General features: G+C 39.7%; 1 protein-coding gene across 1 annotated transcript in view; it reads right to left on the bottom strand.

Annotated features, from left to right (window-relative positions):
- The window catches only part of cfap299 (cilia and flagella associated protein 299), a 74,940-nt gene extending 57,097 nt beyond the window's left edge, over positions 1 to 17,843 (bottom strand). The window contains exons 1-3 of the mRNA XM_068720958.1: positions 17,736 to 17,843; positions 14,950 to 15,092; positions 88 to 178 (exon numbers count right to left, since the gene is read on the bottom strand). Coding sequence (XP_068577059.1) covers positions 88 to 178; positions 14,950 to 15,092; positions 17,736 to 17,843 — 342 coding nt within the window. The remainder of the gene's footprint in view (positions 1 to 87; positions 179 to 14,949; positions 15,093 to 17,735) is intronic.
- Between the last annotated feature and the right edge of the window lie 3,228 nt (positions 17,844 to 21,071).

Raw genomic sequence — 21,071 nt, 5'->3', positions numbered from 1 at the left:
ATTCTGTTCCCATCCTAATGGAATTTCAGAAATATTTGAGGGGAATCCCATTACGTAGCAATTGGAGTGGTGTAATAATGTACTCACAGTCATTTTCCCACTGCGGTTGGCCTCCTCTCGCTCTGCCAGGGCTTTCAGGAAGTTATCTTTGAGCTCTTTTCCTGCACTTGCCAGTGTCCTGGAAAAGACAACACTCAAACGGTTTGAAATGTTTCTCTTAACCGGGAAAAAAAGAAGAGGGTTAGTCACATGAATCATTAAAGGATCTTTATGGAAGCTTTCCACCCTTTTAACATGTTGTAACTTTGCAGTGGTTTATCTCTGCTAAACAAAACTCCTCATTGAAATGGAAAAAGAGTAAAAACGTTGTGGAAGACAGATATTTCCTTTCCATGTATTCATGACTTTCATATTTCTAAGCACAATACAACACATACAAGTGCTTAAAATGTATGATTAATGACACATTTATTATTCTAAGCTATGAATTACTTTACGAGATGCAACAGAAAGAGAGATAGGCTCAAGCTGCAGTCTAGTGAAAACTGTCAAGCTCCCAAATATCAAAAATACCATTTTTGAACAGATATAATCATAAATATTGTTGATAAGTGAATTTTCTTTATTCTGAAAGAAAAATCTGAAAACTACAAAGATCATGAAGAATGTCACAATGTTGCCTTTCTTGATTTCAGTACAAGGGGCAATGTTATATCCGAGTTTAATGACTCCATATGATACTGTGGCAGTTTTTTACATTTTGGGCTTTTGGCGGCACACTAATGTATCCACACCTGAAAAAACAACCTGGCAACTACTATTTGAACAGTTAACACTGCAGTACGAGCAACAGAAGTCTGGCTTGCGTCCAGGATTTGACCGTGCAAAACATTCACGGGATCCACAGCGAGTTAACATGTCGGAGGCAGTAAACAGGTCGTTGGGAGCCGCTCAGTTGTGGTTAAGAATGCAGAGGAAGAAAGACGTAGAGGGGCCCGTTCATTAAATCAAAGTTACAGCACAGTGGGGAAAAAAACACAGAAGGCCATTATTTCTATTGACGATCTAAACCGATAAGCCGCATTGGATATTTTTGATTACATATTGATGTTTTATTAAGTGTCTGAATGTACGTGTATTTTAACCATGAATCAGAGCTGAACAATGTGAACAATGACTTCATTTTCACCTCATTTAAAATCACCAAGATTCCAATTTATATTCACTTAGTTCCATCCTTTTTTTTTTTAATCTGATGAAGCCCAATCCTTTCCTTACACTACAAGTGCATTGTGGGAAAAACTGACCTACTTGCTTGGATTTACCTGGTAGTGGTGTCCAGGGTCGGGGCTAAATGCACTGACTTTAACGCGAGTAAGGAGGCCCGTAAGCGGATACAATACCTCCGCAACGGCCCGCCCTTCTCCGGGCATTGATGAGATTTACGTGCCTTGCTCAAGAATACTTCAACTAACAAAACACAGAGGTAGCGCTGGGTATCGCGTCCAATTCTTCGATAAAATACCTAAGTTTCAGTACCAATAACAAAGCAGTACTTCTTTGGATAAGCTTATACTTTCAGAAATATTAAACAAATTAAACCCTTTCTTTATTTACCAAAAGAAGCCAAAATGTACAAGAAAGCTGCACAGCTGCAAAAGAACTCTGAAATGAGCAAAATTATGATTTGAATCAGGACATTAAACACACATTAAAAAAAGAAAGAAAAATGTCAGCTTTGGGTACTTGTTGCTACGGACACAGAAATAGTGCTGAGGTTCAATACTGAAGCAATAATCCCAAACTGGTCTGACAAACACCTGTTAGTTTGAACCTGCAACCCCCCTCATCATAAATCTGTTTCTTTCATGGTGAATATTCAAAACTGCTGAATCCAGTTGGGTCTACTTCAGCATCCAAAGAAAGTTTGCTTATATTCTACATTTACGACTCCTCAAATCCACTTTCCATACCCAAAGCACTTTTTAAAAAAGCCACAACAAGAATGAACAAACGCCAAAGCCAACGTCTGCTATTAGCTTAGCTTAACATTACAGTGAAAGAGAACAGGATCCGAATGTTTAAATTGACTAGAATTTGGGAAAGGATTGTAATTTATACTACTCGTTTGGCCCCCATAATGGAAGTCTTAGAGGAATCACACAGTGGTAAAAGTGCACGGACAGCACATATTTGGAGGCTGGAACCTCACTCCATCTTCTGAGTGAGTGAAGGATTGCTGCTGGGTCATGGGGGCCGAAGGCCCCAAAGTAAACACAGGTGTTGAGGAGGCAAGTGACTGGGGTTACCCCATCCAGTAGCTAAAGCAACACACACAGTCACGGAGAGTGAATAATACTTCAGCAAAACATATGGACCGCTGCAAGTTTGAGTTTCCCGTCAATTAACAAATTTCTTATCAAGCCTCATTTAGGAGGGATAACAAGAATTCCGCTATTAAATGATGGTTATTAGTGGCTAATGACTCGGTATTAAGCTAACTGGGATCCAGCCGTGTGTTTTAAGTGTCTTGTTTTTGGATTGTGGTCAAGGCAGGTGGGCTCTGGCATTAGTAGAAAAGAAGCCAGGAAGGGATGTGAACGTCGACATCTGGCTTGTTGAAATAAGAAAAAAGTACATCTTTCTATAAGAGCATCTGTCTACAGATATGAAATTACTTTTACAAAGTATTTGTGTTGTTGTGCCAGTTTCAAATAGGAAACACCACAGAAAACATACATCTGAATGTAGAAGCTCTGTGAGTGTCAGTGTCAAAGTCTTGGATATTTAAAGGGGCAGTGTGTGGGATTTGGTGGCATCTAGCGGTGTGGATGGAGATTGCAACCAACTGGACTGCGATAACGTGAGCCAACGTATCTTCATACAATGGTTTGTATGATATCTTACCAAAAGTTACTCCTCCTTTGTGCATTTTCCTGCGAAAGCCAGCAAAACGTGTCAGTTTCCACTCGTTACATGCATACGGCCTTCTACTAAATAAACTACCGTCTTAACACAAAACTTAAGTCAGGTTTAGGCAACAAAACTACTTAGTTGGGTTTAGGAAAAGATCGTGAAATACTTTTCGGTGCTGGAAACCCGTTAATCTTTGTTTTGACGTTGTTTAGTTTAGTAAGGGAGGCTTACTGCTAAATTACTGCAGCTTAGGCATCATCGGAGCCTTTAGATGCAACATGTAAACAGCAACACAGTGTTCAAATAGCAACCATAAAGCATGTTTTTTTAAGTATTAACATGTATCCTTAAATGAATGTCAGAACCTGGCCGTGGAGAAAGATGCTCCACCGATACCTTGTTACACTTATAACTAGTAGTAAAGAAGTCCAGGTGAGTAAGAGACGTGACTAGACGTGACTATGGCATGCAAATGTCACACAGCCGGTAACTGAATTAAAAATCAATCAATGTGCTTCTTGGTTGTCAGGAACCTGTTCACTGTGTTATAATCAGGCGTTTATATAACGCTTTGTCCACCTCTGTTGGGGGTGAACAGCTGTTACTGCACAGCAACTATCCTCCAAGTGTGTTTACACACGTATTTAAACAGATTTACAGTGAAATGTGCTCCGCCATTCCAAAACCCAGGGGCCCGCTTCCTGGATCATGAGCCTCCTAAAGGGACGTTTTAAATTATTTATTCTCAGTACAACACTATCCAACATGTTCCGGATTTTGTGTTTTTTGTATTTCTTATATCTTTTAGCTTTGATGATTCTATTGTGCAGATGTATGAATTTATAAAATTCACTTGAAATCGTAAAACATGACCTCACAGAATAATGACCTGTCATTTTAACAAGCCACCTGCTCTTTTTTTTATTTTGCTCTCCTTCATTTGGACATTTTATCAAAATTTTTGGTTGATTAGACAATTTCTTTAAAAAAAAAAATTCCCAAACATGAATCTGCCCATTATTTGAATAGTTCTGTATTGTATGCAATATAACAGGTGTGTTTCTAAATGGCAGTGGCACGGCCACCCAACTCACTGTACCTTGCACATGTTTAAAATAAAAACATGAATATATGAACCTGTGTATTATTTGAATAGCTTAGTATTGAATGCACAATAACAAGGTATGTTTATACACGGCACTAGGCCCAGTTTAATTTAAAACACAATTGTATACAATATACTGTATATAGTAGGGGGTCCCTGCTCCATCTCTCTATCAGTTTGGAGGTCCTTGGCCTGAAAAATGTTGAAGACCCCTGATATAGACTATGGTAAGTTATGGAGGTTAGAGGCTACACCAGGTGCTGCGTTAGTCAGTTAACAGAATCTTTGTTATGACTGCGCGAAAAATAACTTTGCATTTCAGTTTGTTGCAACTTTGCTGAAAAACTGCATTGCGAGGTACAATCTCTGTTGTTTTATTTGGTCTAACTGGTTAGCTGCGTTAACATTTAAGAATTGTAAGCAAACAGGTGAAATATTGTGTTGTTTTAAGCGTTGCTATTTCCTGTACTGATGAGCACACCGGAAATGCAATTTCTCGACGATGACTGATTTATTTATTTTTTTATTTTGAATTGGTTTTTGATACCTAATCTGACTAGCAAAACTTTTAATTTGATTTGTAGAAGTGGTATGTCCACGTCATGGTTTTTGATGCTGTACTCCCTTTTAATTTTGTGGTGAAGGAATGTAATATTGACATAACATCGTTGTGTAAGTAATGTCGACAAAGTCCACACGACTGTGTAAAACTTGATCTGTGTGTTCACTTTTGCTTGCACTTTGACGCTTGTTGTACATGTGTTTCCCGCTGCATGTGTTCACATCTGTCACCTTTCGAATTTTGTGTTAACCGAGGTGTCATTGACCTACAACCATGATCCATCTCTTTGCTGGACTCAAAGACTAATCCATTATCTGTTTGCACAGCTGAAAGGAGGAGCTGAGAGGAGGAACTATTCTTATTACAGGGAATAGTAAAGAAATTCAATATACCGTAGCACGTTGCCCCCCCGAGCCCCAACTTCTGTGCAATTTCATCAGCCTCGCCAAACAAACTTGATCTGTATCGGGTTGTGTCCTCTTTCACGCGTGCAAAAATTTGCTACTGCAAATAAATCCCAGCATAATTAATGGAATGTCATTAAAAAGTTCTTTGAGGTAAGAGGGGGCTAGCATTCCTTCGTAATTCGTAGCCCTTGTTTTGCAAATAAATATTCAGCAAACGAACAAATTGTGTTTTCCGAGAGATTTTCATTTCAAGACGCGTAACAGATGTCGCGCTTTGAAATCATTGCTTCTTTTATTCTCGAGACTGGCTGAAGCTTTCATTAGCCTGCAGCTTTCGACAGCGTGGCAGATGGGAACTTTCAATAATACAATGATTTCTTAAGGAACAACACATACTGCACCAGAATATTTTTCCTCAGAGTGCTTGGGAAAAAGAATCTTATGGAAAATATTATTTTGGGCTGGTGGACGCCGAGGGAAATTCCACACAGCATGACAATTTACTTTATTTTGGGCTTTTTCTAAAATCCTCTGTCACCTCTGATTACAATGAGCTGAATGTATCAGTTACACATGTGCTACGCATGATATTCTACCTGAAGTTTTCTTTGTGTATTGTGGCCACCTTGGCTTTTGGGGGCTGGGGGAGGTCGCACATTTGCGCTTTGCCTGCCTGCGAAGTGCTCGTGTGTTTGACGGGGGATCAAAGAAATCACTGTCATCTTTTTCATACCGAGCTCTTATTGAAGCTAAATTAGATGCATTACATTTGGGGGGAACATGCAGCAATGGATACAACAGTCCAAACACGGGGGGGAGTCAGAAGTGAAATCTGATGTGCAGATTTGGACAGAGCTAGAGGAAAGTTTAAAATTTTGGAAAGCAATATCTACTGCAATGTGAGTCCTAAAATGAAAGAACAAGCTCACGTCCCTGTCTGTCTTGCACATGTTGAAAGTGTGGTTTCTTCCTCATCAGTTTATTAGCTTACAATGTGATGCAAAGCAACACATATGAAACCATTTAAAAGTTCTTTTCAACTCATTTCAGCTGCTGATTAGCGAAGAATTCCCTCAGCAAATAAATTGTGACAGATCTATTTCTTATTTCTGGTCACAAGCGGCTGGTACTCAATTTTCTCATCCAAAACTATGGAGTCATGCTTACGCTGCAATATCTATTAAAACAAGGTGATGAAAAACCTTGAAACTACATATCAGCAGGGCTTGACAATTAAGGGTTGCCAAGGTTTTTTAATGGCAACCATTTTGAGAATTTGGCAACCAATTGTTGACCACTTTTAATTATAAAAAATAGGGGCAGCAAACAGCAAAACATGCACCCAAAAATTAATTTGTAATATTTAGAATAAAAAAAATTTTGTTAGTCATAACCTAAACTGTAAAATAAATATTTGTATTCTTTCATGTCACATTTTCTTTATTAAGCTAATGTTTAACTGTAATATCTTGATTGATTAAAATACGAGGCGACTAAAAACGTCAAACATATTTTCAGTTTTGCCAACTACAAACTGATGCCTGGTTGCCAACCACTTTAAAAGTTAGTGTTGAGCCTTGTATTAAGAGACCCTGTCCTCCAGACTTTGCCTTATGAGGAATCTAACAGACCACGTGATCCATCATTCACATCCTCCATCTAGAAGTACAAAGGAAAAGATGACAGTTCGGCCTTTAGCCTGATTAGAAGAGCTATATGATGTGGAAGCCACGTCCTCCCCTTCATCAGGAGCACTAAGCTGTAGTGCTCTAGGTTTAAGTCAAAGCAAGGCGGTTTCTATCAAATATGATCAAACATCAGGGACCGCCTCAGTGTGACGGTGCAGGATGTGAGAAGCAAATGACCCAGTGCAACAGTGCAAAGTCACCAGAACTAAGGGACGTAAAGAGCAGACAGTTGGGTTTAAAGATGACAATGATGATGGAGGTCCTAAACTGGTGTACATGTTGATCTATGTGCTGCGTGGTGGTGGGATGTAGTGGCGTGCTTAAGCCTGGCAGGAAGTGTGTCTCTGGACAGAGTTTGCAGGGGAGAGCTCCAAAGTTACACACCCCAGTCCCAAAATCACAAAGAGCAAGAGAGGCAATTGGCTTGACAGCACATGTAATAGAGACTGCGAAACCTCGTCGCCCGAGGGCCCTCGGCCAGCGCTGCAGTCGTGGAGAGTGGCGGGGGTTTGGCTCGCTAAAAAAAAAAGAAAAAAAAGAGCCCCGGATCGACTTCGTGAGGCTTCTCATGTCAGTCACATCCACAATCTTATTTTTCGCTAAGCATCTGGAGGTTGGATCCGTGGTGAAATGTATTCACTGTGCGTGTTCGTGGCACTGGTTTTACTTGGCACAGCAAGTAGATAGCTCGCTTTTAATATAGAGTAGAGAGAGCGGAGAATTCTTGAGGTGGACTGTATAAAAAAAATGTAAAAAAAACGCAGCAGCACAATGGACAATGAGCGTGGCTGTGGTTTGGACTGTGGGGAGATCGCGGGGAGCCTGATGGAAACCTCGCAGGGCTGCCGTGAGCACGCGAGGTCAGGACATAATGCTGACATGGACTTCTGGGCCCGAGCCAGAGCCGGAGCAGAGAGGAAACGGAGGCCTCACGTCTGCTCAGCAGTGCTCCTCTTGTTTGTCTCCGACTTCATATCAAATGTTATTCTTGCACGAGATTAAAACACAATGCTATCAGGACGTCTAATATGGATGTCTTTTGTTTGAGAAGTGTGGTTTGGAATAATATGTCATAAGAACAGAGTATGTTCTGCTAACACCAAAGTCCTGATGTCCTGAATTTCTCTCACTTCAGGAACACAAGAATAAACAAAAAAACAAGGTTTGTGTTTGATGGCATTTGATCAACTCTGAATCCAGAATGAAATCCAGTAGTCAAATGCAAATCAGTTCAGGCCCTTAACAGATCAATAAAGGTCCAGCTTTTAACATTTGTATATTAAGGTCCTTGCAATATGGGTTATATAATAGGTAATAAGGCCCTCATAAGTTCTTATTATATAAGGATATGTTAAGTATATGTTAATAAGACTATATACGTTTTAAAATAGCATTATAAACATGTCTATTGTAGGTTATTTGACATTATAAATGCTTAACAAACGTTAATAAAAGCCTAATGAGTTTCTTATAAGTGTTTATAATAGCTTTACAAACTAATTTATTAGTTTAACTTACCTTTTATATCATTGTTAAACCTTTGCTAATCAGTTTTGCTACTTTATAAAGATTGACAAATACTTTATTATTCATTTATCAGCAGTTAACTATGAACGCATTAACAGTTAACAATGCTTCTTGCAAGTGTTGGATCTAGAGTGAGAATAATAATTTCAATAGATGTGTTTGTAATGCTAATACAAACAATTATAAGTAACTATAATTAATTATAAGTAATTATAATTAACAAGTGCTTATACATGTCTTATAATCTAACAATAGCGATCTGTATAATTATTTTCTTAACACTTACATTGTCTTAACACAATGTTTATAAGCATCTTATAAGGGCCTTATTACCTATTAAGTAATGCTTATTACAAGGACTTTAACGCGCGTTACCAATCATTTTGATAGTTAAACATCCAAGATTGGTAATCAAAGAACTGAAACTTGAGTTTTGCCAGAGAAACAACACATTTGCTCGTTACATAACATTTTTTTTAATATACATCACTTTTTGCCAAAAACAGAGAAGATAAATGATCGGATCAGACTCAACTTAACAAATCCAGGTATTTTACAAACATTTAAGGCTCCCGTCACAACCCAACCCTGTTCTTTTCCTATTTGTTCATCCCGACTACCCGTTCAGCTTCCCCCTAACCAAACAACCGCACAACTGACTGAGCATCCCATTCATTCAAGTATTGTATTTCACTTATGTCTGATGAGAGCACCAGGTCTTTTGTTTGGTCTTTTTTGTGATGTGCTAGCAAAGCACCCCCTCCCACCCCTCCACCCCCTTTCACAGCCGAGCTGTCAGGAGGAGCGTGTTGTCCTTAAGAATGAGACAGGGCAACAACAGGGCAACATCTGATTAACATTCACGGCACTATCTCCACTCCCTTGGTATTTTATTACCACAGGTGCAGGGGCATTCATTGATCAGATGCACGCTACAGGCGAGGTTAGCCCTTAATTGAAAACAGCTCTATTTATACACCTGCAGGCACTAAAGGTCTCCAAGAGAGCACAGGGAGGTTGAAAAGAAGAGAAAGGAAGGGAGGGGGGGAACACAGACCAGTGACAGAGTGGTGAAAAAAGACATGCCTTTGGGAGACATAGGTTAAGGCCTACAGGGAAGGCAAAATGCATTCCCAAAACAGCGTGGCTACCCAGTGCCATGAGAGGATAAGTATGCAGGTGCAAAGGTCTTAAATCAATGCAAATCCAAGTGCATGACTTTATTTTTTATCTTTGCTAGCCAAAACAACAACTACATTGAGGTTTGTTTACCGCACAGCTGCCAGTTTCTGTGGCCAGAACACTGTACCGATTGTGCTCGGCCACTTTGCAGGTGGTACGTTGCATCCTGGGACTCGTGTTTTTCACAGTGTGACCATAGCAGGAGGGTCAGGGGGGTCACGTTGTGTGGAAGTCCAATCAAAAAAACAAAACCACAGAGGAAAGAGCAATCTGCATTTCGACACAGATGGGGGGGGGGCACAGTTTAAACTTGCCACTTTTGATGGAAAAGGTCTGCAAATGCTGTTGTTTTTCCTGTCGTGTCAAAATCTTTTGAAAGGATGTCACATTTCAAAGTGTGGGAAAGATGTTAATTAAATGTTTACTTTAGTTCCCCACAGTTTGTTGGTCATAGAAGTAGACCGGATATTGAAATGTCTTCTGTGGTCATTTGACTATTACAAAAGAAAATGGCGATTGTTGCTGGTTACTATGGTCACAACGCACACCAGTGGGACTTTAGTTAGCTGGGATGAGATCAGACGCAGCTCCGGAGAAGGATGCCTGGCTGGTTAGCTAGGTCGCTTGTCCTTATCCATCGCGGCGGCCATGTTGGAATTAGCAAGCAAGCTAGCTAGCTAACTATAGCTGACAGCTAGTTAGTTAGCTAGCTTGATAAATCCGCCATGCTAATGTTACACTGGTGACAGAAACAGAGCCAACCAACAGTTCCAACCAGAACCAACCACTGGTTGTTTCCTCATGTGAAACAAGAAGTCAACGTTGATTTATTTTTCACGTAACTTACGTACTACAGAAACAGCACTTCCACGGTTATTTTAACCCAAACAACCTTTTCCTAATCCTGACTAAGTAGTTTTGTTGCCTAAACCTAACTGAGTTGTTTCCTGTGAAGAAGATTTCTTTTTTTTAAAATACTGTATGCGTCTAACGAGTGGAAATTGACTCGTGTTGCTGGCTTTTGTAGGAAAACGCAAGTAAAATAAGGAGTAACTTTTTGCAAGATAACATACAAAACGTTTTATGAGGATAAATTGCATTAATAACATACTCCCATGCTTGTTTTATTCGTTACTGCAGAACATCACTTCAGTCCATGACATGTCATGGACATTCAAGGCCAAACTTCACTGGGCTGAGATAAATTTCCTGCATTTTCTCCATTGATATTACATATTGCACAATAAGTCTAGAAAGGGGAAGTAAATCACGATAGTGACATACATCTAATTATCGTAAAAATATCACAAATTAAAATAGTAGTCGGTCGTACAAAACATTACTTTGCAGTAATATTTTGCTACGCGTACAGCTTTCCATATCCTTTATCTAGCTTGATTTGGCACGTCGTTCTACTGGTAGAGGCAAAGAGTTTCCAAAGCCCAAATATGTGCATATCAGACTTTAAGCAACGGTAAACATAAAAATGGCCGCCACTCTGGCCATCCTGCCACGCCATTTTGAATGGGAATGTCCGTTCTACTCCTATTTCATTTCTATGTTGTTGGGAGAAATGTACTTCTTTACCCACACTTCCCTCTCAGGTCACATAATGACTGACAAAAGTGTGAGAAAACCTCAAAGACAGCAGAAGAATCGGATTATTATTTAAGGGATGAATTTTATATAGAAAAATTACATAATTTGTTATAAGCTATATTTTACCCAGTACAGGATCACATTTACACATAATATAAACCCTGCTGGTTAATATCTTTGGAGGTGATTCAAAAAACACGTGCTGCTGTTCGGCCAGCTCAGAACAACAGACTGTAAAACTGTTATGAGTGATGTCTTTTCCAGCAATGGCCGATTATTAACGGAGCATTTTCATCCGTCTGCTGAATAACAAGCTACTCTATAACTGATAAATGGCAAAGGTCCCATACAAGTGAGCCAGGAGGGGCTATTTTGAGACTATTTCACAGTTGAATCAAATATTTCCATATGATTAACAATGACCTGGGCAGATGGGACATGTTTTAAACCTGGCACAAAACTTCTACTCTCATTGTTTCATGGAAATGTCTTTTGATACATGGCTTCTGTCAAATTTGATATAAGAAGGCCAAATGTAAACGAATCTGCTCACTTATTACACTTGTGTTGACACTGATTAAACCACGTGCGCCTGGTTAAGACAAAGTTACATTGGTTTTGCATTTACAGTCTAAATGGGGCTTTGTTATGGTTGGTTCAAAATTTTATAAAGGAACATTCCAGTGAATTTCATCTTTTGAGTATCAAATATTCATCTGTATGCTTAAAAGATGGCTCTGAGATTAGAGCTGAAACAGATTGACCGCATATTATAATAATAATTATAATCCCGTAATGCATTAGAATCCTATACTGTACGCAGTATAATCATATAACACATTATAAGTATGTTTATAATCACTTGTAGACATGGGCTTGCAAAAATACTGATACTGATGATACTTGACCTTTTAAGTCATAATAAAACACTTTTGTAAAGTAGTATGATGGTTATAACGCATTGTGAATATGTTTGAGTGCTTACGATGATTTGGTAGTTCTTTATGCAGATTCTAAAGCATTATAAGTATGTTTATAATGCATTATAGACATAGGTGTCATAGAAAGTGCTACTGATTTTTTTGCGCGTGGTTACAATACCTAATTTATGCTACCGGCACAAATACAACACTTATTTTGGTACCACACTTGGAGAAATAAGAACATGTTCTATTGTAAAGCATGTTGTTTTTCCTTTTAACAACAGGAGCCAAAGTGCTCTTTTGTCAAGTGTTGTCTAAGCAGTAATACAAGACAAATACAGTAATTTAAAGGTGTAAGATCCAAGATTGGGAGCATTTTGATTTGCCTCTCAACGGTTCGACGGCAAGCCGGAAGACTCAAAGCTAACGATGCTAACAAAGCTAACAGTGTTTACTTGAGGGTGAACCCGGTAGGTTGGTGCTACGCTCCCACAACAACACACCAGCGGGCCCACGTGCACTAACATGCACTAAAATCACGCATGACCGGCCCGGTTCTGTCAACAAAGCAAGCAGAATCTCTGATAACAACACACAGAGAGGGAGAGAGCGACTTTATTCCCGGCTCAGCTAGACATTACTCCACTAAATCTTTACATAGATAATATTTGTTTGCTGCTATATAAATACCCAGAATGTTAAATGCAGCTCCTTTAAAATGTTTAAGATGCTTTAATTTGATGTGACTCTGGTAACTGTAACTGTTTGTGAACCAAAGATTACAGTAAGTATTTTATACTTGAATAGATAAGATTTTCCGTGGATTATTCTTTTAAAATCCAATCTGACTGGATGTTGTCCACATGGAGTCTCTGATCCTGTATTTCAGACAGTCAGGACCGTTACTAACAGCCTTGGAAACAGTCCCTCCATGGATGTAGGTGTCTGGAGACGGAAAAGACTACTGTGTACATAAAAAAACATCCCGGTGTTCCCGTACAACATTTCCCTTGATCCTGTTGGGACAAGATGAAAGGCTTTGTGGCCCTAATATCACTGTAACTGCAGGTGTAGAGGCTCCCATTTCACCAGTGTCACTGATGTTCACAGACGTTTGGACGAGAGGGGGGGGGGGGACGGGGGGACGGGACAAGGGGCGAGACATCTGCTTAAGTTTGGATAAGCATCTGAGGGTTCAATCAGATTCAACACCTAGCAGGTAAATGTTTGGATACCTCCACAACCCTGTGTGTGCGTGTGTGTGCGTGTGCGTGCGTGCGTGCGCGTGTGTGTGTGTGTGTGTGTGTGTGTGTGTGTGTGTGTGTGTGTGTGGAATGGTCTTATTTGGAGTCTGTTCTGGCTTGTCATCAAAGGGGGAAAACCACAACCACAAGGCTTTATCAAGAATGAGAACAATATCTGTGTGATCATTTTTCCCTCAGGAGGGGCAGTTTATACAGGACTCCAGTTTGTACTTTTCAGTCATTCAGCTTGTTTATGTGAAGCATTTTGATTTGAATTCAGACGGACGGAAGGGGGGGGGGAGGCAGGCCTCGTTCAAAGAAAAAAGTCCTTGTTTTTGTGTAGGACATGGACTTTGATGAATTACTTCCCATTTATTCTGTCTTTTGTAAAAAAAAACACAATCATAAAAGGATTATACAAGCTGTTCAGACCACTACCGCACCGGATGCAGCTATAAAAGATTCAGACTTTATGACCTGTCATGCCTTGATTAGCAGAGCAGAGCTTCAGCCGAAAAAAAAAATGTGTTTTACATGTTTCTCGCTGCAGGAAGACAGAGATCCTGTCTTAGAAAAACAAAAGAAGAAGATGTTGTGAACCCTATTTTAGATATTAAACATCTAGCGACACTCAAAGCAAAACGGTGGTTATCTAACAATTAGTCAATTAATCACTTAGTTAATCTTCTCATATGTGAGGAAGTTCTGTTTTCTTTGTCATACGTAATAATCGTCAGTCTTTGGTCTGTTGGTCGGACAAAAAACGAGCAGATTGAAGGCGTCACAGTTGGCTTTAGGAGATCGTGAATGGCATTTTATCCCTATTTTTTTAGCATTTAATGGACTAAACAACTCGATTAATCGAGAAAGTAATCTGCAGTTTGATCGATAAGGAAAATAAACTTAAATCACAGCCCTAAAGTCTACATTAGCTGTGGTTGAGCTAAGCTAACCAGAAACTCCATTCCTTTCTAGGAGTGCCACGGATCACAAAACTCACGGTTTGGGGTCGTATCATGGTTTTGAGTAAAAAAAAAAAAAAAGGGAGCAAATATAACTTTTAGAGATGCCCTGATCAGGGTTTTATTCCCAATCATGGAGGAGCCATATCAGACGAGACAGGTTGTTTTTGTTGTTGTTTTGTCATAGCAGCTGGTCCACAAGGCTACAAGGAACCACATACGTCAAACTAGGTTAATATTATAGCCCTTGAAACCTTTACTAACACCTGAAACAACACGGCCACACCCACTCACCCGCTTTTCAGTCCGAACACAGGCGGTATTATTTACTGTACATAGGTCTGCTCAACAAAAGTCTTAACAGGGGATCAAAATCCACCTAGAAGAAGAGCGGCGTTTCCTCATTACTATGCAACTCAAATTTGAAATCTCACAAAACACCTCGACAGTAGAGGAAAAATATGAATCCTATAATAAGTTAAATAAAGAAAGAGGGTAATTTATGTCAAGGCCACGTTTTTCTGGTCTGGAACTGAAAGTACCGACACAGAAACTGATGGCAGCTTCCACCACAACACACTAATTCAAGGGAGAAGACAGAAGATCTAAAATATTATTCTTTTACATGGCATGAGAAGTCAATAGAAACGAACCACAGAAACACTAACAAGGAGAGGCAGAGAGACCAAGGAGAGTAACTTTTTCTTCTCCCGGCCACAGTGACTGATTGATCCCCAAAAAATCCACCGACCACATTCAGACTTAGAGTAACTCAGAGTCTCCCGAGTCGGTGTGAACGTGTCCGCCGGTGGGTCGGCTGATGATTGAACTCACGTCGGCCGGCTCCTGCCGTAGAAAGTGTCGCTCTTCGAGGTCTCGGCGGCCTGTTCGGCTGCTTTCGTCTCCTCGAATTCCTCCCTGCTCAGGACGGTGCCGTTGTGGCCGTGCTCCACCAGCCTACGGGCCAACTCCCGGCTCTGTGGGAGGAAAGAGGAGTCAGTTGAGGATAAGGGGGGGGGATATATACGGCCTGCAGTCAGGGCTGGAGACTGTTGGATCTTTTAAAATGTTTGGCATGGGAGTGCTATTTTATTTTGTATTACTATTAAATGTCAGAAAGTAGTCAAAAGTGTCTATAACAATTTCCCTGAGCTCAAAGTGATGTCCGTTTTGCGCGCTCTGTCTGCCAAACAGCCCGAAAACCTTACAGATATTCAATTTACAATGATGTAAAACAGAGAGCTGCAGCGTTTCCACACCTTTCAGAAGCTGGGACCAGAGAACGTTTGGCACAAGTTTGCTCGACAGTTGATTAAAACAATTCGTTTTTTTCTGTTGATCCACTCACTGATGAATCACTGGCTATTATAAATGAGGCATTCATATCCAGTTTTTGAAACAACCTGGATTCAACCCTGTGTCCTACAAAACTACGTTCCCATTCAACTCAACTACACTCGCAATTACATTTCGAGGCAAACGTGGCTTTTCACAGATTACGGTCGCAGTTTTTAACAATGTGAAACATGTTTAACGCTGTAACAAAACAACAAAAAAGGCTTCTAAACTACTTCGTTAGGTTTGGTAAAAAAAAACATCATGCTTTGGCTGGAAAATACTACACTAAAAACACAACAAAACTACAGTTTCGTTGTACGGGAACGTTATGGCTCGCCTCAGCTGACAAATTTCTGTCAGTCGATAAGATTCAGGATCTCCTCACCATTCTGGCCTTTAGTTTAAAATTGTTATTTCACTTCCCTCCCCAAAATATGGAAGTGATATAGTTTAGTTTTATGGGTTTAGTGTGATTTCATGCCCACGCACAGGTCCATTTCTCTTCTAAGTGTGCGTGTGTGTGTCCATGTGTCAGTGCTTCTGCAGGGATTGTGAGCTACATTATATTCCAATCACCGTTCACATTAAAGCCAAGCCATAAAGTCATCATCTAAAAACCAAATCTTGCCGTCAAATCCTGTGGCTTGTCAGATCAAAGCTTCGGCCACATGTCCTCCTACCCCAAAATCCCCAGTGGCCGGGGCCCTGCGTCCGCACCCGAGAGGAAAAGTTATATTTTCCTTCAACTTTGATGTGGCTCACCAGAAATGAGTCTCAGACATTTGCCGGTCCCTAAAATTGGCCTGAAAAGAATTGTCTTCGTTTTCAGGGCTCATTGAATAAGTCTGTTTGAATGAGTTGCTTCTTGAAGTCGACACACACCAGGATCTGGACTCAACACTCACAAAACACTGTAGTAAAACCTTTTTTAAAAGCTTTTCTGAGTTCATAATCAGTGTGACAAGTCCTGAATAACAGCAAACTTACGTTTATAATTAGCAGATTTATCAGGACACAGGCCTTTATCAGCATGAGGTGACCTGGGCTGAATGTGGAGTGTCACAACACGGGGCTGATTCAGTTTGATAGTGATTGACTGCAGCTGATTATCAGCTCAGATATGAGTTGTTCCCCTTCTCTGTGTGGACACAGGTGTTCAAACAAAGTGGCCCACTGCAGAGCAGCCAGGCATGTTGTCAGCAAGCGGGCCATCTGCTGGGCAAAAGCAGGATTGCCCAATTTTTAAATTCCAGCCTCTTCTAGAGCTATCTGTGTACCTGTTGGAATCTGTTTTAGACCAAAAACCAGAAGAGAGCAACATCAGAGAATATAGATGTGAGTCAGAGCTCCTCTGTTGACATGAAGCTGTGACTTCTTTTTAGTAAAACAAAAAAACATTTCCATTTCATAGAATCATTACACTCAGGCCTTTGCAAATTACATCTTAACTAAAGACAAAACATCACATCTAACAACAGTGTTGTTGTTTCTACTGCTTTGAAATGTGAGTGAAGGAAATATTTAAATAAGATTTGGTGGTAAGCCCATTTAGTTTCAACCCATAATACCAAACCTGTGTGTGACTGCCACCTAGCGTGCGACCACGTGCACTACATCAACACAACTTTTCTCCATGGAAAAGCCTGCATTTATTTAGCCACAGCTGCTTTAATACTGCAACAGTAAATACGTGCTAACAACAACTGTCAACAAAAACAAAAAAATGATATATATGTTTTTTAACACACTTACTGTTGCCCGCTTTAACTGCATTTACGCTTTGGTGAAGTTGCCACTAAATGCGTCATTTTGAGTATAAGGAGGACCAGATTCCATTACATTTTTAGCAAAGTGCAGGAGAATGACACCTCCAAACACGTCCACTAAATCAATTTAACAATCATAAAAATACAACATTCAATGCTGCATGTGCTTACTTAAGTTAAAAGCAAATAAATGCATAACAAGTCAACATGTCAAATCGTGTTTCTTGCTCCATAATCAGCTGTTAACGTGTAGCTTCTGCTGTGTTCTTGAACGCAACATATCTGAACCAAGTAATGGTAACTTTTTAACAGGTTGGGGGATTTGGCAAATGCCGAATTAAAGAAGGAGACTAGGTGATTTTAAAAAGTTGAAAGTTGTGTTTTTGTAACGTCTACTGTTGCCTTATTACAAAGATTACCTTAAACTGACAGTCTAGTGAATGCGGTTCTGACGTGGTGTACAACGCAGAACGGGTTTTTATTATTAAATCAATAGTTTTGTATAATGTGACTCACTTTCAAGTAAAATAAATCCACTGACGTTACTTTGGAGTCGAGATAATCTTCGTAGACTTTAAACTGTGTCACAGTGTTGTGGACACGTGCGGCTGAGCTGTACTCCATCTTCAGGCTCTCTCTATGTTGTCAAAGGCTGCTATAGCAACCGTCTTACGCATCAGTTTGAGACGGGTCTTATTTCTGATGGCAGCGGCGAACATGATTGGTTGACGTGGGACAGGAACGCCCACTAACTACTGACTCCCTTTTTTTTTCTTTTTTTTGCCCAGAAACTCCATTGTCCTGTAAATGTCGATCCAATCAGTGGCTATGAATTCGGTTTTAAATACGTTTTAACAAACTTTTTTTGTCAAATTCAAACATTTTACAATTATTTATGACTTTAATAAAACATATGGGGCAAACTAAGCAAACTCATTGCTTAGTGAGACATTAACATATTCTAATTTGTACCAAGTCAATCTTAACTAAGCTAGCTAGCTTCGAGCAAGCAATTCAACATCCATAAATGCTAATAATGAAATAATGTCCCCACATAGCCTACACAAGATAATTATTAATCAGTGTCTTTATATAAGACAATGAAGCTCATCTTGGCTCATTGTCTAATGTCAATTTTTGTGTATTGATGTACTGTATCAGACCATAAATGAGACAAGTATTAGTGTTAGCTAGCTAGCGGACACCACTGGCAGACTACTTCTTCGGAGCTCCCATCTGCTCTCCTCCCGGCAAAGTAGTCTTCCAGCGGTGGCGGGAGTGAGTAGTTACGGTAATAACTAACAGCCAGAACCAGCTGTGCATCAAGAAAGTATAGAAAAGAAGTAAAAGTGACCATTCAAAGAAGAGGGCCAGGGCCGCTATCAGACTCATACTGGGTCAGTTTGGCTAACTTTGCACGGCAGCTGGATTCTTGGGATCTCAAGAGATCATACGAGAATTTTGTAATCATGTATCACACGAAAATCTTTAAAGACTTCAAGTAATGCGTTTGTGTCCTGCATGCCAATGACCGGACAAACCAGCATCCTGTGAGGAGCTACTGACAGCTATTGTCGTGGCTTAGGTTTTGCGACGCGACTGTTCGTTCTAAAGACGTTAGCTTAGCATCAATTATATCAGAACTGGATCATATTACTGAAGGCTTTTCTCGATGGAAAATATATTTTCTTAGCTTGTATGTTTTCTTAGCTTGTATGTAGTATAACTTTATATCATTTTTTTTTTTTTAAGTGACTGCCCATTTCCAAACAGTGTCCAATGACTGCTTCTCAGATGGTTCTGTGTAACAAACAATCTGGCGGGTCGGGTTACAGTTTGGCGGCACACCACGGTCAACACACTCATAGGTCACGACCGCACAATGCAACAATAATACACATCCATTACATTCACGTGGGAAGAACAAACAACCATTGCGTTCGAAACATCACTAAAATGGTAATTGTTCAATAAAAGGCACAAATAGATTCAGAAATAATTCATACAGACATTTTTTAGTTTTAGCTAAAATCCTGGTGCCAAAGTGTAATTTTACAGTAAGATTATACCTTAAAAATACATTCATACATACCTACATATAAACATAAGGGTCATTGTGGACCATGGACTTGAAAATCTGTTCTTTAGGATGAGACTGGATGTTTAAACTGTTAAGTGTAATAAAACGTTTTTTTGTTATTTTGTTCTTGTTAATTGGTGGTGCATTAAGGCGTCACTATTGTCAGTGTGCCCTCTCTGCTTGGTTCTGTTTGGGTCCACAGAATGTTAAGTCTATTTTAGACTGATTGTAACTGTCCTTTTAAATTTATTTATGCATCTCATGTTTGAAGAAGAGGTTCGCTTTGGACCTGTGAAGACTTCTGCTTTGGGCCCATGAACAGAGAGCGGCCAAACTTCCAGAGGTAAAACCTTCACATCCTATTCTATAAACCATTGAATTCAACTCATTTATGTTCAAAGTAACAAATCCAGCTATCTACCTACCTTCTCTTTACTGTCTGTCTCTATCTCTGCATACCTGATCACTTTGCATTGAGCCCAAACCTGGAATAATGCAACAGATGAAAGTTATCCTGTCCCATGATGTCAATCCCTAAATCCTGGAAAATCAAGACTATATCTGGCACCTTTACTGACTGTAAAATACAAAATAAAACTGCTCAGTGGGAATGTTCTCGGCTCCATTTACAGAAACACTGTGACTCTTGGCTGTCATTTTCATCTTTTATTATAATTTTGTTTAATTTTCTCACTCAGCGTGACTTTTAATGGCTCTGCAATGACGTCCGCGGAAAGTGAGGTAATGATTTTGAAATGTTTTTGTTACTAGCGTGCTTTCACGAAACGGCCATGTAATTTACGGCCAATATGAGCGGAAGTGGAGGCAGATGGCAAGGAAGGGTAACGAGGGAACTTGCTCCTTCAAGATCAACTCAGAACAAAGACTGTCACGCAAGCTTCACAGCATCTCTGAGGTCACCAAGTGTTTTCTTACCTAGAAATAAAGACCCACTTCATTATTTAACACCAGTATGAATAATAAACGTAAAACTTCTGTTGTTCTTATTCTATGTTGAACTCTTCCCTCTTTTCCTCTTCTGAGTTCATGTCCAATTAACATTCATCAAATAATTGTGATCATGTTTATGGTTTTGTTTTTACTGTACTTCTGCTTATTCACCTTTACAGTTGTTGTTTTTTTGTCTCAATCCTAGAAAGAATGACAAATAAGTAGCCCCCATTGAGAGTAGAAAACAAAAGAATGCATACTTGATTGGTTTTCGTTCATTATCTACTGTAAACATTTAGCCGAGATTGTACTGCAAATACCAGATTTAAAATGTGTAAATGATAAATTGTCTGAATTTCAGTAAAGAGTAACTTTGCTATTTTTTCCACATGGACCCTATTTTTCCATGTTTTTCTGTCTAACTGACTAATAGGAACAACAATTTATGAAACCTGTACAGTATTTTTCTGCAAACATTGCAGACGGCAACCGCTAAACAGGCTGGATTAGCTTAACATCAGTGATCAGGTGCAGTGTTTCACACAGAATGTAAATATACAGTTGTTGGTCATTTTAGAAGATTTAGACTATTGACAAAAAAAACAGGTTCCCCATGGAAGGAGAGGTCGTGCATGCATGGTTGAGGATGTGATTCTAAGATGTTTAACCTTTCAGGAAGTGATTACTCCTCTCTGGATTCACTGTGAAGACTTGTCGTGGAGCCGGCCTCTTGCTGATTGGACTTCCCCTCAAGCCAATCCATAACTCTTCTTGGGGGTTAGTTACTCTGACATTTGAAATTAACTAGACTCATTCCATTT

Source organism: Cebidichthys violaceus, unplaced genomic scaffold, assembly GCF_023349555.1.
Source record: "Cebidichthys violaceus isolate CVI_PGR_0920_01 unplaced genomic scaffold, fCebVio1.0.p SCAF_26, whole genome shotgun sequence".
In the NCBI taxonomy this organism is placed as follows: Eukaryota; Metazoa; Chordata; class Actinopteri; order Perciformes; family Stichaeidae; genus Cebidichthys; species Cebidichthys violaceus.
The sequence above is the reverse complement of the archived record's forward strand: the minus strand, read 5'-3'. Positions and strand labels throughout refer to the sequence as shown.